Below are 18,037 nucleotides of genomic sequence, written 5' to 3' on the forward strand. Positions count from 1 at the left end.
CTCTTTTGCAGCAAATGGTTAGAGTGTGTGTTTTAACCACCATTATGTAGCTACCATGGTTAAGAATGAATCTGGATGGGGTTCTTGATGGGTCTGCCCTCCCTCTGAAGGAGCAGGTTTGTAGCTTGGGGTTTCTCCTAGCACCATCTCTGTCACTTGGGACTCAGGTGGCCTCAGTGGCATGGAGTGCCTTCTACCAACTTTGGTTGCTGGCCCAGCTACACCCCTATCTGGGCAGGGATAACCTGGCTTCAGTTGTCTATGCTCTGGTAACCTCCAAGTTAGATTACTGCAATGCACTGTACGTGGGGCTGCCTTTGAAGATGGTTCAGAAGCTGCAGCTTGTGCAAAATGCAGCATCCAGATTGATAATGGGAACCGGAAGGTTCAAACAAATAAGACTGAGTCTGGCCAGCTTGCATTGGCTGCTTATACATTTTTGAGCCTGATTCAAGGTGCTGGTTTTAACCCATAAAGCCTTACATGGCTTGGGACCTCAATACTTGACAGAATGCCTCTCCTGATATGAACCTACCCATACACTATGCTCAGCAACTAAGGTCCTCCTCCAGGTGCCTACTCCAAGGAAAGCTTGGAGGATGGTAACAAGGGAGAGGGCCTTTTCAGTGGTGGCCCCCCAATTATGGAATTATTTCCCCAATGAGGCTTGCCTGGTTCCAACATTGTTATCTTTACAGTGCCAGGTCAAGACTTTTCTCTTCTCCCAGGCATTTAACAGCATATGTTGAGTTTTTAACTGACCCAGAATAGTTGTTTTTTAAATGGATATGTTTTTATGCCTCTTATGCTTTTAAATTTTATATATTGGTTTTCAATGTTCAGTGTTTTAATCCTTGCAAACCACCCAGAGAGCTTTATCTATGGGGTGGTAAATAATAATAATAATAATAATAATAATAATAATAATAATAATAATATCCTCTTAATATTGACATTACTTTTCAGTATTATTTCTTGTATTGTACTTTTGTATAAAATAAGAGATTAAATAAAAAGAAATTAAAATAAAGATAAAAGAGTCACACACATTAATTACTACAATTTCCCTACCTTGAATCCAGTTTTTCCATCATTGACTGCCACTGCTTTAGAATGTAATATAACTCCGACTTGGGGTGGGGGTACTGTTGAAAAAATCCTGTGTAGGGTGTTATTCTACATATTCCTAAGATGGTTTTCTCCCAAAACCTTATTCTTTTTAAAAAGTCTAGCTGGACTGTATACTCTAGCCCTACCTCCCAATGTTTGAAGTTGTTTTAGAACTGCAAGAACTACCCAAGAAAAGTGAATAACTGTGTTGCTTCAGTTTGATATGTCTACAATATGAAGTACTGCTCCAAACTGTCCATCATGAGTTTTAGAGTAGCTTTGATATTGATGTTTTGTTTAAAAAGAAATATCAGTGTCACATAACCGTCCTCTTCCCAGAGAGAGAGAGAGAGAGAGAGAGAGAGAGAGAGAGAGAGATGCCTCATCTACACCAAGCAGGATATTGCACTATGTAAGTGGTATATAAAAGGCAGGGGCGACACCAAGCAGGATATAGCGGTACGAAAGCAGTATATAGTATGTGTCAATGGGCCCCAACAGTTGTCAGTGCACTTCAATACCACTATAAAGCAGTAATGTGGCTCCTGACTTTTATATACTGCTCTCATACCACTTTCATATTGGAATATCCTGCTTGGTGTAGATGAGGCCAGAGAGAGAGAGAAACAAAGAAACACAATGGTCCCAGAAACAAAGTTTAACATTTTACTGGTAATTTTTTTTAACAGGTAATGAATAAAGTTAGGCACTACTGTTGCCGGTGAGAGTAACTAGCCTGCCTTTCCCATTCATAAAAGGAGGCTCCCTACTCTCTCTTTCTAAAGCACTAAGGAAGCATGGAATTTCAGAGAGGAGCAAAATCACTATCACACATTTATGAATGGGAAAGGCAGTGAGTGTAAATAGCCTGCCATTCACATTCATAAATGTGTGATAGCAATTTTACTACCCTTCAAAACTGTGCACCTACTGCTTTAGAAAAAGAGAGTAGCTAGCCTGCTTTTATGAATGTGAATCGCAGGCTAGTTACTCTCACTGCCTGTCCCATTAGCTGATTGAGTGGAGTACTGGGGGGAATGTGGAGAAGGAAAGAAAAGAAGGTTGCCAGCTGCAGGATTTCAGAGTTGCAAGACACCTGCCACTTCACAACAATAATACACCTGCAACGAAGGAATATCCAGAAGGCAAGGGAAGAGGGCAGCTAGCCATGGTATCTTGCAGTTGTGTGAGAAGCCTACAACTAAGGAACGCACAAAAGGGAAGGAGAAAAAGCGATGACTACAGCAAAGCATGGACATGGCTGGAAACAAGCCTCCCCAATCACAAAATCGTGCTGGGTCGCTTCTTCAGAGTAAGGCAGCAGTTTGCTTTTCCCATTCACTGACAGCAGCTGCTGATTCATTCATTTCTCCTTCTCAGAATAGTCCCCTGTGTGTGTGGTTTTCCTGTGTGTTTGTGGGGAGGAGAAGGATTAGTTCTGGTAGGGGAAGTGGAGGTGGCAGCAGCAGCGTTAGGCCGTGCTGTTGCCGACAGAGCATTAGCAGAGGGAAGGAATTCTAGCTCTTGCCCTCCTTGCAGCAACTTGGTACCTCCTGTCTGACCGCACATCTATGGCAGGGCTTCAATATTAGTTCTCAGTTGGTGAATGCGAGAGGGAGATGTGTAGGGAAAATGATCCCATGTTATTCATCTCTTACATTAAACTTCCATGATCAGTGGAGCATGGAGAGGGATGGGAGCAAGTCTCTCTCATTGGCCAAGCAGCATCAATGGGGTAGGTAAGAGATGATGATGATCATGATGACGACATTCATTTCTAAGAGGGACTCCACCCACTCTACCCCACTCTACTAAAGCAATTGGCAGTCTGACCTTTGAAAAGCAGGTTTTTAGGTACTGACCCTGTTCAGGCAAGAATACTAAGCCACAGTGGTGAAGAATTTTGAGCTAAACATTATGGCTTAGCATGGCATGTGAATCCTTCCTAACTATTGCCAGGTCTCCCGGACCCTCTGGCAAGCACATGTTGTGGCAGACTGACATAGGGCACCCAAATCAGTGAGTCTTCTTTACTGCAGGAAATCCCATGGCAAAAGCTTAATAGTTACACACTTCAGAAATCTTATACCTGATGGTCAGAGCTATAGGCTCCAAGAAATTCTAAAACAGTCAAAAGCTAATCACTGTCATTGCAATGTGGTATCCCTGCTGTCATCTCCACAGTTCCATAAATGGGTTCCAAACCTGGACAAGCAAGGGGAAAGATTGCTGATATGATCCCTCAGGCAATCACAAGGGGCAATTCTTAAAAGGCTTAACTAACCACCCAAGGGAGCTAGTCCAACCATGGATCATTCGTTGGTAACTCAAGGGAACTGAGAGCTTTATCACACCAGCATTATACTGTGCAATCACTGCGAATTGCATGCAAAGGACTCAGAAGTTTTCCACCTTATAATCTGCTTTGATTGTGAAGTACTCCCATGCATCCTGCCTTAATTGTGCTATAAAGCCAAAAGATTCACCATATTTAGCCCCTACTTTTTGAGCGTGTCTTCTGAGCTGCCGCTGGGGCACAGGAACAGGATTTTTTAAAAATGCTTACATCTGCACAAGCTTTAAAGATAAAGACACCAAAATTGGCACAGTAATAGATAATAGGGAGAGCTTTAAGCATACCAAATTTGAATTGAATTGGTTCATCTGTTGATGACTGCTGTTGCCCAGTAGCAAAAGCAACAACAATCATGAAAGCTTAGTGCTACGGGGATAATCCGAGGGAAGCAGGTACATGGGAAGAAGCTCATAGTCAAAGCCTAAAGAAGATCACAGGGATCTTCAGGCACAAGAAGTCCCATGCTTCTGCTATTGCATTGGGAATTCTGCACCACCTGATTCAGCAGAGGAAAAGTCCAACTGTCATACTGAAGCTCAGTCTGTCACTCCATTGAGCTGTCAACCAACGAAAACACACAAATGCAAGTTCAAGTCTGTGAAAAGCCTCGCAGTACTTTTCATGGCAAGTTCTTAGTAATCTAAAGTCCAATCCATGTGCAGAGTGGGGTAAAGGATAAAAGCTCCCTCCATAAATGCGCAGGGTGCATTTACTGTGTGTGTGTGCATGTGTGTGTTTAAGAAGAATAATGGTTTGAAGGGAAAAATAAAAAATTCCTAAAAAAAATCAAGGCATTAATGGATCTGCTACAAACTTGGCATGCCTAAAGCACTACGTATGAGCTATCATCGTGCCAAGTTTCATCTCTTTATCTTTAAAAATGAGGGAGCTTTAAGCATTTGATTAGTTTTCATTGACTAGAGTAGTTAACCAAAAATTGGCAGTTCTCTGATGGGTAATCAAATGGGGCAGAGCAAGGGAAGCCACTCCGAAATTGGGGCAGAGAATCACCTCAACATTGATCTGGCTCAAATTTTGAGCAAGAATGGCTTTTTGGATTGTATTTCTTATGATATCCCTACAATCAGCACTTTCAGTCAAATACATGTCAGTATAAATAAACATATTATTTCACTTTTTCCTTCTCATCAAGTGATCCCTCTTGTTCAGCTCAGGCCTAAGTATAATAACATAGCATTTAGGGAAAAATATAAAACCCAATAATCCAGCACTGGAGGACAAGATAGCAAAGATTTCCACAGCCACCACGTATTTTCCTTTGGAGCTCAGGTAGGATGGAACAAAGGATAACCACACACTGCAAAATACCAACATGCTGAAAGTGATGAATTTGGCTTCATTGAAACTGTCAGGTAACTTCCTGGCTAAGAAAGCCACAATGAAACTGACAATAGCCAATGTGCCCAAATAGCCCAAGACAAAACAAAACATGGAAACAGAGCCCTCATTGCATTCTAGTATGATTTTCCCATCCAATGAGTGCATGTCCACATCTGGGAATGGAGGAGATGTACATAGCCAAACTGTACAAATGCCTGCTTGAATCAAGGAGCCAGATAGTAAAATAGAATTGGCCAGTTCTTTCCCCATCCTTTTCCTGAATTTGGAGCCTGGCTTGGTAGCCATGAATGCCAGAACTACAGTGATGGTTTTGGCCAAAATGCTAGAAAGGGCCACAGAGAAGACAATGCCAAAAACCATTTGTCGGAGGAGGCAGGCCACCTTTCCAGGTTGTCCAATGAAGAGCAAGGTGCAGAGGAAGCAAAGAAAGAGAGAGATGAGCAGGACGTAGGTGGTGCTCCGGTTGTTGGCTTTGACTATGGGGGTGTCCTTGTGCTTCACAAATGTCCCAAGCACCAAAGTCGTGATCAGAGAGAAAGAAATTGCCAAGATAGTCAAGCTGATCCCTAAAGATTCTTCATAAGAGAGGTAGCTTAGAACCCTGGGAATGCATTGTGTTTGTTCTTTGTTGGGATATTGGTCATCTAGACATTTGACACAGGCATCCATGTCTGAAATAAAGGAAGAATGGATTCATTATTTCAAGAAGATGCTCTCCAACTTTTCCAAAAAGGTATGAATTGTAATAGTATGAATGCATGTTTTTGTGTTCTTCTGCCTCAAAAAGAGTGTGCAGATTGTTCTGAACTTGCATTATGTAATGGCTAAGTTTTTGTTTTGTTTTGTGAGACAGAAGAACCTTGATTCAGATCTAGTCAATCTATGAACTCAGTAGGTAGCCTTTGGCCAAAGTTGTTCTTTCTCCACCTTATCCCTCATTCAAAAAGTGGACATAATCATAAGAGCACTAATCCTGTAAGACTATTGCAAGCATTTCTAGGATTGGGGCACACACTTTTATTCCCAGGCATGTTCTGAAGGCACATAACATAGCCTTCCTGATGAAGTTACAGAGATCTCAATCTGACTACTGAGCCATGCTAGAGCAAACCTGTCCAGTCCAGCATTCTACTCCCACAGAGGACAACCAGAGGCCAGTGGGAAGCCTACAGGCAGGACATGAGCACAAGAGCACCTTTACAGTCTTGTTCCCCAGCAACTGGGGCAGGATCAACACTACTGCTTATAACAGTTTATAATGGTTATGACAACTGTTCAGGCCCAGGACGCATTACATATACTGTTTTCAAAACATTTTTAAAGTATTATATTCTGCTTGGTGTAGATCGGGCCTGGTACTGAGAATCATACTGCATCTGATAGTGGACATAACATATAGCCATTATGATTGGTAGCCATTGATTGCCTCATCTCTACCTATAAAGCAGAAAGTGTGTGTGTGTGTGTGTGGGGTGGGGGGGTGGGGTGGGTGTGTGTGTTGTATGTCCTGAAATATTTGCCCACTTCTAGATGAGTTAGAAACTTGAAATTTGTCATGCTGATAGGACTGGCTGTACAATGTACCAGAAAAAAATTCAAAACACAGAAATGTGGGTTTTAAGTATTTTTAAAGAATTTAATAAAAACCAACGTTTATGCCTACAATCCCCAGCATGCCTTGGGTGGGAGGCCAAACTTACTGGCCTTTGGCAGCCATTGTGAGTGCATGGGCAGGTTGCCACTTCATGTCTTTCACAACCCTGACTTCTAAAGTTGGTCTTGAGCAGTCAACCCAATTCCACATAAAAGGAAACAACCCATATGGGTTGCATCCATTTGCGGTGCCTTCTCCCACCCTCGTAACTGGATACAACAGTGTATCTCTGAGGGGCCAAACATGCTCAAAGGTACTCTGTCCTGATATCACTGTTTTCTCAGAATCTGGTAGCGAGTGTGCAACCTTCACCCTTAAGAGGAAGGGAGGAAGTGGAGGCACTCTGCACAAGCCCAGAAACAGACCCAATGAAGGGGGAAAGTGCCCAGCCTGACCCTGGTATTTCAATACAAGCTCCTGATGGAAGACTTGGTGGGTGAGAAGTACAGGCCAAGGCAGTCCCAGCAGGATTGGCCAGATTTTATTTTATTTCTTTATTTATTTATTACATTTTTATACCGCCCAATAGCCAAAGCTCTCTGGGTGGTTCACAAAAATTAAAACCATCATAAAACAACCAACAAGTTAAAAACAACCAACAAGTTAAAAATCTGGGCATGTCCACTGACGGCCACTTAGCCCTCGTCCTTGGTGATGCTATTCCTTGATGCTCTATTGAGGAGCAGCATCGGCAACAAGAGGCATGCTGGGAGGTGTGGTCTTGGCATGAAGAGGGGCTGATTTTAAATAAAGCATGGCTGAGCAAACCAGGTCACTATCTGTTAATCCTAACTCAGCTCCCACTTTCCTGACCTCTCAGTAACTGTCCTTGTTTTCCTTTCTCCAACTGCCTTTCTCCAAAGGCCACTAACCCCACCCACCATTCCATTCTAGCCTCAACTATCAGTCATTCCTCTTCTGTTTCAATTGTATAATCAGGCTTTTACATAAACATCAAAAACTTTATTCAGTCATTCTTGCATCTGTCTTCGAATGTTGTAGTTTAGTTATGACAGGAAAAAATGCAGCATAAAAGATCTCATCAAGTTATAAGGCCTTGAAAATAATAATAATAATAATAATAATAATAATAATAATAATAATAATAATAATAATAATATAAAAAAATCGGCACTGAAAAGCCATTAATGCAGTCATTAGGCAGGCCCGCCTGGGAAAACTACAAGTTCAATCTACAAGTTTGAACTACAAGTTCAATCGCAGCTTTTAAAGCTCAACTAAAAACTTTTCTTTTTCCTAAAGCTTTTAAAACTTGATGTTGTGCAGACTTTATACTGTTAGTTTTACCCTACCCTGTGCCTGCTTACCCTACCCTGTGCCTGTTTGCATTCTCTTCCCCTCCTTATTGTTTTACTATGATTTTATTAGATTGTAAGCCTATGCGGCAGAGTCTTGCTATTTACTGTTTTACTCTGTACAGCACCATGTACATTGATGGTGCTATATAAATAAATAATAATAATAATAAAAAGAAAGCCACAAGCAGGGTGCCACAATGAATAAAGCCCGATCTACAGTTTTCTCCCACCACACCTCAGATGGTGTTCAAAATTAACACATTGTTCTGAGACCTAGGCTTACGCTTACAACTCCCAGCATGCTTTGGGCAGGAGGAAAACTTATTGACTTAGCAGCCATCATCTGGAAGTGGCTCTCCATCCTTGGTCACATGTGTCTAGGTACCACTGGGAGCAGTAGGGGAGGAGGGTGCAGCTCCAGGGCAACAACCAAGTTAACCATCAGTCAGCTGGCCGGCTCTTTCATGGCCTACCTACAGACACTGATTGCACAGTGCAGCATGGACTGGCTCAGCCAGAATTTACTTCCCGTGATTCTCAGCGGCAGGACTCCCACTAGGAAAGTCGGCACTGTGACAAAAGGCATGCTGGGAGTTGTAGTTTTTGTTTTCTGTGGGGAAACAACACCCCCATGTGTGTGAGAAAAAGAAACTAATGTAATTTGTTTCAAAGTTACATTACAGGTCTATCACCGGCCCACCTTGTAGGGTTGTTGTAAGGGTGAGAGTGGTAAAAAAGATACAAATTTAATTCATTTAAAAGTTAACTCACAGGCCTAGCACCGTCCTAGTACTTTAAGATGATTACCTCACAAACATATATCTTAGGGGGCCCGAGCAACACCACATATATCAGCTAGTCCTCTATAAAGCCTGATGCAGACTGCCTAGAGTTAGATTATGAAAGACAAAGAGGATATAATATGTAATAAATAAGACATATTGAAATCAAACCATCATTTGATCAGTCTTGCTGAATGACTTCATTTCATTTTATTAGTTTTGCTCCTGGATAGCCAGGTGGCAGCAATCACTAGTGTCATGTAGTGGTTAGAGAGACATGGGTTGGAGTAGTGGTTAGAGTTTGTACTGAGAGTTAGGAGATCTGGGTTCTAGTCCCCACTCAGCCATGGAAGCTCACTGGGTGACTTAGGGTCAGCCAGTGAGCTACAGGGTTACAGGGCTGTTGTTGTGAGGAGGATTGTGTACGCTACCCTGGGGTCCTTGGAGCGGTTTACAGAAATTCTGAAATTGAGATAAAAACAAGTATACAAAATTTTAAATTTTAAAATGCAGAACATACATAAAGCATTAAAAACTGTTAAAAATAAACGTGTGGGTGATTAAGATGTACTGCCATATGCCTGGCAAAGAGGAAAGTCTTAACATGGCACCAGAAAGATAGCAGCGTTGGCGCCAGGCGAGCCTCGTCAGGGAGATCATTCCACAGTCTGGGGGCCACCACCGAAAAGGCCCTGTCCCTCGTTGCCACACTCTGAGCCTCTCTCGGAGTAGGCACCCGGAGGAGGACCTTAGATGTTGAACGTAGTGACCGGGTATATTCACGTCGGGTGAGGCATTCCATCAGGTATTGTGGTCCCAAGCAGTGTAAGGCTTTATAGGTCAAAACCAGCACCTTGAATTGGGCTCGGAAACATACAGGCAGCCCATGCAAGTGGACCAGAGCAGGTGTTATATGGTTGAACCCTCTGGTTCCCGAAATCAATCTGGCTGCTGCATTTTGCACAAGCTGTAGCTTCATGAAGTTTTACTTATCCCTCTCTCCTCTAAATGTTATTTGTACAAGTATATTTAATTGTTTTATTCTTTTTAAAAAGCTGTACTGAAAACTGCCTCTATGTACATTCAGGGGGAACACTTGCTCCAAATATATGAATAAGACATAATCAGAATATCCCTGTACATTATATTTCCTACCCTTCTGGTATGAAATCATCTCTTCTGAACATGGAGCACAGTCATAGCAACAAAATTTCTCTCCTTCCTTCTTTTTCTTGATGTAGCCAGGATAGCAGTTGTCATTGCACACAGAAAGGGGCAGCACCTGTACAGAAGCATGGAGGAAGACTTACAATAAGAGCCTTGTCTTCAGAAAGTTTATACTTCTAATACTGGGCTGTTGAAATTAATTGAATGATGACATTATGGATAGCCAGGAAATATATGTCGAGCTTGGTTTGGAAGGGAACTTGGGGTGATCTTGACAAACTCAGAAATTCTCTTCCAGCTTGAAATGAGAGAGAGAAATGATCACCTTTCCTGCTAGAAAAATGCTTCACACAGATAGGAGAAAGATATCTTCTAGGCTAACCAATCAAAGTCAAGGGTTGCATGTACATGTCATCCCCATGGAATTGGGGTTCAGGTGGGGAAACAGACAAGTGGTGGTGAGAAGAATTGCTAGGGTTAAACCAGTTTCCTTCTCTTCAAAGATTTTAGGTTGGATCCAGATTTAGTCATAGTTTTGGTAGACCCACATAAAACAATGTGACTAAAGTTAGTCATAAATTAAGTTATATCCTTTTGATGTCAACAGGTAAACTCCAAGTATGACTAAATATGGATTCAATCTAAGTTCAAGCAGCAAAACAAAATTGATAAGCTCCAAATCTGTGCAGAAATGCTTTGTACACTCCTCTTCCACAAGGATTAAAGACCAAATGGGATTAGGCTGAAAGCATCTCTTCCTCTATTTTAAGTCAGATCTTCACCTTGTGTCAAATCATTACAAATGTGGAATAAAAAGCAGGAAATAACACTATGATGTATCAGATGTATGTTTTATTACATGTTCATTACTAGGCACTAATGGAGTTTTGCGGGTCATATTCATGATGTTGTCTGCCTCCCTTGCATCTCCCACTCCTTCTAGCCTTTTTCCCGTGGCAAAAAGAAAAAGACCCTGGTAAGTCCAAATTACTTTTAGAGACAGAACTTGCTGCTATCTCCTGTTGTGTGCAGGAGAGGAGGTGCCATAAAAATGGTCCACAGGTATTTACTTCCCATTTGCTCTCCCAGAGAAAGAGGAATTATTGAGCAAAAGATGTGGGTTCGAGGGTGAAGCTCTATCAAATCATTGTATAGAGAATGTGTAATGTCCCCCAATAGTTATCAGTGCACTTCGATACTGCTATAAAGCGGTGGTGTAGATCTAGCTTTTCTCACTTTGGACAGGACCAAGCCATAGAAACACACACAAAACAGGTAGTCTGAAGAGCTGAGTATATGGAGGGTTGAATAATGGGGCAGTAATGTGAGACTAATTGGAGGAAGTCTATTGATTGGTTAATGTAAACATTATTATTTTACTGGTTTGATTTACACAATATTACTTCAGCCCTAAGTGTAACCAGTAAAAAGGCATTGCTGTACTCAGGCACATCATTACCAGCTATGGCTCACCTGATGAAAGCTTTTATGCCACACAATTTGGTCATCATTAATGGTAAGCTCTTTGCCTGGAAAAGCCTGGGGATCCAGTCTTCCAACTTTGACTCTAACCAATGAACCGTTGGGGAATATCAACCAGTTTGTAACATCGAACTGAGTAGCCAGTTCTCCATTTCCCTCAAAGTGTACAGTTTCTCCAGCATTGTTATTGAATTTGATGCTACTTAGAAAGTGATGGACCTATATTAAAGGAGAATTTGAACAAGGAACAACTAGCACTTGAAATAACTACTATTAGCTTCAAAAAGGCCTGTTTCAACATATGGGGGACACCATATGTGATATTATATTTTAAATTGTGATTTCCCTCCAGTTGACTCCATGTGGCTGGGTGAACATGAATCTTTTTTTAAAAAATAAATAAATAAATCTCTTATATAAAAGATTGGATCCAGGTTTAGTACTGTGTAGAGCAGAACTATTGAGATCCATGGTCCCACTGATTTCAGTCAGCCTACTTCATACACGCCTAAGCCTAGATCCAACCTACTGGTGCTGGCACTATTCATTCAAAAGGATTTGCAAAACCAAATATTTTGCTGATATTTTTTTATGAAGAATTAGAGTTCCAATTTTCTCTAGATCATAAGCTAACCTTCTTAAAATGAAAGAAAGTGTTGATATTCAATTACCTGCCATGCTTGCACATTCTGTAGTGCCAGCCTTCCTATTTCTACCAATCTTCTGTGTTTGCAGCTGGATTCATACATAGCATGCAAAGCATGTGCCACAACATAGACAGCATTGTAGACATTGTAGCTGTGGCCGGTCATCTTCATTTCAAACAAAGTTCCAGGCAGCGTTTCCAGCTTCTCCTCTCCAGTGCACATTGTCTTGCTCTCCTCCATCACATTAGACATATTTAGTGAACAGTTGAATGTCTGTTCCCAGAAGTCCTGAATGAAACCGTCTCCTTTGGCCCAGGAAGGTCTTATCATCTGGAGAAATGTTTGGAATCCTAAGGGCTGATTTGAGTGAACGGTGAAGGAGATGGAACCATGGAAGGTTTGCATATCCCAAATCTTTTGAACAGACAGGGATGCAAAATCCCAGTGGGATGTCACAATCCACACTTTCCCCAGTGGTGGCAATTCTAAGAAAGGGGCTACAAACAGCAACATTCTCAACACCTGAAACGATGGAGGTTCTCCATATATAAAGTATACATTGGCTTTGCTCTCAATGACAATATTATAGATTTCCCACTGCTGTAAAAGCACGTCTGTCAGTTTCTCCACATAATCCCATTTTGGTATTCTGACTATGAAGGCATAACAGATGCCATTTTGAGAAAGTATTGGTGTCATGGTTTGTAAAAACATGTTCCCCCTGTCATCATCCACTGCAGCGAGCCCAATCCACGTCCATCCGAAATGCTGTAGCAGCCACACAACTCCCATGTACTGTCGGGCTTCATTTGGGACCATCTGGTACAAAAATGGGAATAGGGTTTTGGAACCTTGTGCTGGCAAAAATGATCCATAGGTGAGCTGAATATAAGTATTTTTCAGATGGATTATAAGAGAGTGTTAAATCAAAGAAACATAGATTAGCAAGGGTTCCAGTTCACCACTCAGTATAACAGCATCCTGTGTTATGCAGGAAATCCAGAATTAGAGATCTCCTAACAAACAGCTTCACAGCCTCTGCTGCAAAGACCTCCATTGATAGACAACCCTTCCTCGAAATAGGTTCCATCATTCAACTGTGTTTACCATTAGGGCATTTCTTCAAGTGCTCGATCAAAATCTAGCCCTTTTCTCTGAGATGTAGAGAAGTACTCTCGACCCTTTTGTATGTGACAACTATTCAGGTATTTGAAGAGTGCTATAATGTCCATCCCTGCCCAAGTCTCCTCTTTTCCAAGCCTAAAATACCAAATTTCTTGAACCTTTGCTCATAGTACTTGTCTCCTAGATCCCTCACCATTTTTATTGCTCTCCTCTGAATCTAATTCAAAATTTCTATTGCCTTAAATTGCACACTGAGACAGAGTTTCAACACACTAGGCCTTTTGTCCTTCAGTTTACTGGGGCTTCTGCCTCTGGGTTCCTTGTGGGATTAATATTTGCTCCTTACACGTGCTGGCATGTGCTGTTTGTCTTTCTTAAAAAGTTCTCGGTGAGTTCTATTTGTTGTTTTTACAGCCACTAGATGGCACTGCAGTTATAGCACCATTCAAGAAGTATGCAACAAGTAAAGCCTTGAGGCCCAGTATTGGGAAAAAGGAAAGCTGCTGCTGCTACTATTACTACTACTACTACTACTACTACTAAGTAAGGAGTTTCAAAAACACTTCTTAGAGAAAAATCAGACTTTCCCAGTATTTTACAATTGCAGGAGGAGCCCTGGAGGTTAAAGTGAAACTCTTATTTCTCATGGGTTGGTAACTTTTTTTTAAAAAAAATGAATGCTGCCTAATATTGCATTACAGAACTTTTATCTCTGTTGAATTTCATTTTCTTAGTATCAGCCCAGTTTTCAATGCTATCAAGGTCATTTTGTATATTTCCCCTCTTTTCTCAGGTGTTAGCTACCCCTGCAAGTTTGATAAGGATTCCTTCCATACCTTCATCTAAGTCATTGATCAAAACACTGAAGAACATGGGGCCAATGCAGAGCGGAGTAGAACCCCAATCAAACCTGCCCTCCATTTCTTTGAGGAGCCACTTTTACAGTAGAGTTTTCTAACAAGTGGTGAATCCAACTATTTTATCATTTTGCCTGCATTTATCCATTTTCCAACCACAGGAGCCATTTGACACATTGTTTTCTGAAATGAAGAAGATGGTTTGTCACACTTGTGAAGTCTCCATACTCACAGCTTACCTGTGGAGTCTTATAGCTTGCTGAAATGATGGCCATATTGGCAGAGATTTCAGAGAGACATCCTCCAATGAGAGCTACCATATTTTTCTGGATGTGACACTTGAAGTTGGGGACAAACCTATGTTGTGTAGAAAGCAGGTTCAGTGCAGCCTTAAAAGTCATCTTTGCCGCATAGTAGCTATTGAGGATGTGGAACCCCAGAGAGATATTGGGTAAGATCCTTGGATTCTCATTGATCTCCTTGACAGCAAATGCCAAGGCCAGGACATGCTGGTAGTTCTTAGGCACTGAACTGGAATAAGAGTTATAGGTGGTTTAACCATGGAACAACAAATGCATTTGCATTCTCCATCATCACTCACATACAGTATATGCTTTCAAGACTGAGGTGGAGCTTAAGATCATATGAAACAGTGAAAGAAGATAATAGAGGGATGTGTTTCAAAAGCAAGACATTTGCAATAGATGTTTCTCCATAAAGCTAAGTGCTCAAAATATTTTGGGATAGTTCTAGTGCTTAATAAACTTGCATGCATTTCTTGAAGTCTGCTTCTTTGCATACAAAGACCTGGTCTTCATGATTAAAAGAGTCTGTTGTTGTTGTTCAAGCTTTTTAAAGCCATGGTTGGCTGCAGCTCCTTTTGGTTCTGCGTGCCAGGCAAAACATGAATATTCAGTGTCTGGCCATGGCTTGTGGCGTCATATGACCCATGGTCTGTTGCTGTCTTATTCATGGGTTGTTTAACTCTTAAATAAGCCATTCAATTGTGCAAAACAATCCAAAATCAAAAACAACAAAACAGTAACAAAAACTATAAAACCCTTGAAATAGCCCATATGTAAGTTATGGTATGGTTATTAGCATTTTAAAAGCAAATTCTAAGAAGTCAGGGCACATATCAGCTTAGGATGATATACCAACTATGCCCTTATCTGGACAGAGATAGCCTAGCTACAGTTATCCATGCTCTGATAACCTCTCGTTTGGATTACTGCAATGCATTATACGTGGGGCTGCCTTTGAAAACGGTCCAGAAGCTTCAGCTGGTACAAAACAGGGCAGCCCGTTTACTAACAGGGACTGGCTGGCGAAATCACATTACACCAGTCCTTTTACAACTTCATTGGCTGCCAGTCCAGGTCTGGGCCCGATTCAAAGTGCTGGTATTGATATTTAAAGCCCTAAACGGTTTGGGGCCAGGTTATTTGAAGGAACACCTCCTCCCATATGTACCCACCCGGACATTAAGATCATCTACAGGGGCCCTTCTCCATGAGCCCTTGCCAAAGGAAGTGAGGCAGGTGGCTACTAGGAGGAGGGCTTTCTCCGTTGTGGCACCCCGCTTGTGGAATGAGCTCCTCAGAGAGGTCCGCCTGGTGCCTACACTGTACTCCTTTCATCGCCAGCTGAAGACCTTTTTATTCTCTCAGTATTTAAACACTTAATTTTAACTTAAATTTAAATTTTACTGTTCTAACTCTGTATTTTAATCTTATATCAATTTTGTTGCGTGGTTTTATCATGGTTGTGTTTTTATACTGTATTTTGTAATTGTGCTTTTAAGATGTTGGTTGTTTTATTATGATTTTTACTTTTGTGAACTGCCTAGAGAGCTTCAGCTATTGGGCGGTATAAAAATGTAATAAATAAATAAATAAATAAATAAATAAATAAATAGATTGATCAAGACTCAGTACATACTTATTCATGGAGAATCTCTGCTCCAAAAATTCATGTGAAACAAGATATATATGATGCTATGAACTCAAGCAACGGCTACTGGATTGTTTATATTATTTGACACCAGAGATATACTGATGAAATTGAAGGGCAACTATCCATGAAATATTCAATGAAGCAAAATGGTTGTGAACTACCCAGGAAGCTTCAGCTCTTGGGCAATATAAAAGTTTAATAAGTAAATGAGTTTGGAAATTGGAAAGTTCAAAGGAGAGCTTCCATAAACTCTATATCTGAATAGAACACCTTAGATATGCCAGCATAATGAATGCTGCCAAGTAATTTACAATTAATTTTGAAAATTTTATACTTTATCTGTTAATTTGTACTGTAAATGTAATGAATATATGAAAACAGGGTTTTCAGAAGTCAGATTTGCTTGTGGGTTCCTCTCAAATATAATTCAAGTTTGAGCAATAAACTCAAGCTTGTCCCTCTATAATGGAGAAATAGCTTGGGCCCATTACATGGATGTAATTATTAATAATAAGAAACATGGCAGTATTTCTAAAATATAATAATATGGAATTTTTTTTTAAAAATGAGATGACTGAAAGTGCATGAGAGGGGACAGAGCAGTAGGAAAGGATATCAGGGAATGAGGAGTGGTGCAGCAAAACTAAATCTAGGTACAATCCACCATGTGGTTATTTCTTTCAAAGGCCTTGAGAATCTCTCCACAACCTTGTGCCCTTCAGATGTTGTGGTTTTCAACTTTGATTCGCATCAGCCCCAGCTGACAGGAGCAATGGTTAGGTATCTTGAACCCAATGAGAAAATGGGCTGGTATGCACATAATGCAAATCCATGGTTTAGTTAACCCATGGGTTTTTTATATTTTGTATTGTTGTGATGCTGAAACTCAACTGAACAACAAAAAAGTTTGTTAACCATGGACAACTCATGGTGTGTGTTGGGTTGTGAACTCCAGGTTGCGTAAATCATGGATTGTTAGTTAGGGTGACAATTTGACAGGGCTCCTGTATCTTTTCCAGTTGTATAGAAAAGTGAATTTCAGCAGATGTCATTTGTATGCATGCAACACCTGGTGAAATTCCCTCTTCATCACAATAGTTAAAGCTGCAGGAACTTTCCTCTCTTTTGTATATTGCCCTCTTTTCTTTCTGTTTACTCTAGATATACTTCTGCAGCTTTAACTGTTGTGATGAAGAGGGAATTTCACCAGGTGCTTCATCCATACAAATGAGACTTGCTGAAATTCCCTTTCCTATTAAACTGGAAAAGATACAGAAGCCCTGTTCTCCTTTTCATATAGTCACCCTATAATGTTAGTACATGTGAGCCTAGAGCTATGGGTTGTTCATTGGCTGTTGAGTGAGGCTATAGAGGTGATCGTTGAGATTGGTAAAACACACACACACACACACACACACACACACACACACACACCAACAACCATTACCACTACACTGAACAGGGAGGGACCAAGTGATTGAGGAAGAAAAGAAGCAACCTACAGATTGAGGAAACAAATCACAGATCATTCTATCATCTGCCCGATAAACCCAGAGTAGGACAATAAACCATGGGTTAAATCAACCATGGGTTAGTGTTATGTGAAAACTAGGTCAAAGGGTTTGTGTGGAGGTTAACAAATCCAAATGTTGCTAGAATTCCACTTTTCTCACACCAGTAAGTAACTTATTATTAAAGGACGCTGATTTGCATTCTCAGTATTATGACCTGATCATATTACAGAAAGAGAGAGAGAGAGAGAAGAAATCATGCCTTACATAGGTTCATCATGCAACATCTGTGCTGGCTGTTCCATGAAAAACATATCATTATAAAGGAAGAAGATCTGTGAAACAATCCCACCAATTACCAGGTCACCTGGCTGGTAAAAGTTATGAGGAATAGGGAGAGGATCATCAGATGTCATAAATTTAATAGAACATGTCTTGCAGACAGTATGACTTAGCAGTCGAAGCAGCAACACCAACATGATCATCCTGCTGACAAAACATCTCCAAAAACTAGTTCTCATTTTTCCATTGACAGCTTTTGATGCCTTTGTATTATCAGTTTTGCTACACCCTCCCTTCAATTGTGGATGATTCCATGGCCACACTGATTTACTGCTTGGCATATTGGGTGATCTGTGTGCCAGAACCAAGGCTTTATAGGTAATAATGTCTCTTTGTCCATCAGTGTCCCTGAACAGAATATTTTCTT

General features: G+C 40.9%; 1 protein-coding gene across 1 annotated transcript; it reads right to left on the reverse strand.

The window, feature by feature from the left end:
* Positions 1-4,597: 4,597 nt before the first annotated feature.
* Positions 4,598-17,813, reverse strand: LOC134405505 (vomeronasal type-2 receptor 26-like). The gene is made up of 6 exons (XM_063136749.1): positions 17,596-17,813; positions 14,101-14,392; positions 11,904-12,698; positions 11,224-11,451; positions 9,739-9,865; positions 4,598-5,499 (listed from the first exon to the last, which is right to left on the reverse strand). The coding sequence occupies exons 1-6, from the start codon at positions 17,811-17,813 to the stop codon at positions 4,598-4,600; spliced, it is 2,562 nt and encodes an 853-aa protein (XP_062992819.1).
* Positions 17,814-18,037: the final 224 nt, after the last annotated feature.

Source organism: Elgaria multicarinata, chromosome 11 (genome assembly GCF_023053635.1).
Source record: "Elgaria multicarinata webbii isolate HBS135686 ecotype San Diego chromosome 11, rElgMul1.1.pri, whole genome shotgun sequence".
Classification (NCBI taxonomy): domain Eukaryota; kingdom Metazoa; phylum Chordata; class Lepidosauria; order Squamata; family Anguidae; genus Elgaria; species Elgaria multicarinata.

Excerpts from the sequence above, each read along its gene's own strand:
- LOC134405505 (XM_063136749.1), bottom strand. The coding sequence starts at position 17,813 with ATGATCATGTTGGTGTTGCTGCTTCGACTGCTAAGTCATACTGTCTGC. Across the intron at positions 9,866-11,223 it reads GGCATAAAAGCTTTCATCAG|GTGCTGCCCCTTTCTGTGTG; the intron begins GTGAGCCATAGC and ends GCTTCTGTACAG. Across the intron at positions 5,500-9,738 it reads GATGATTTCATACCAGAAGG|ACATGGATGCCTGTGTCAAA; the intron begins GTAGGAAATATA and ends CCTTTATTTCAG.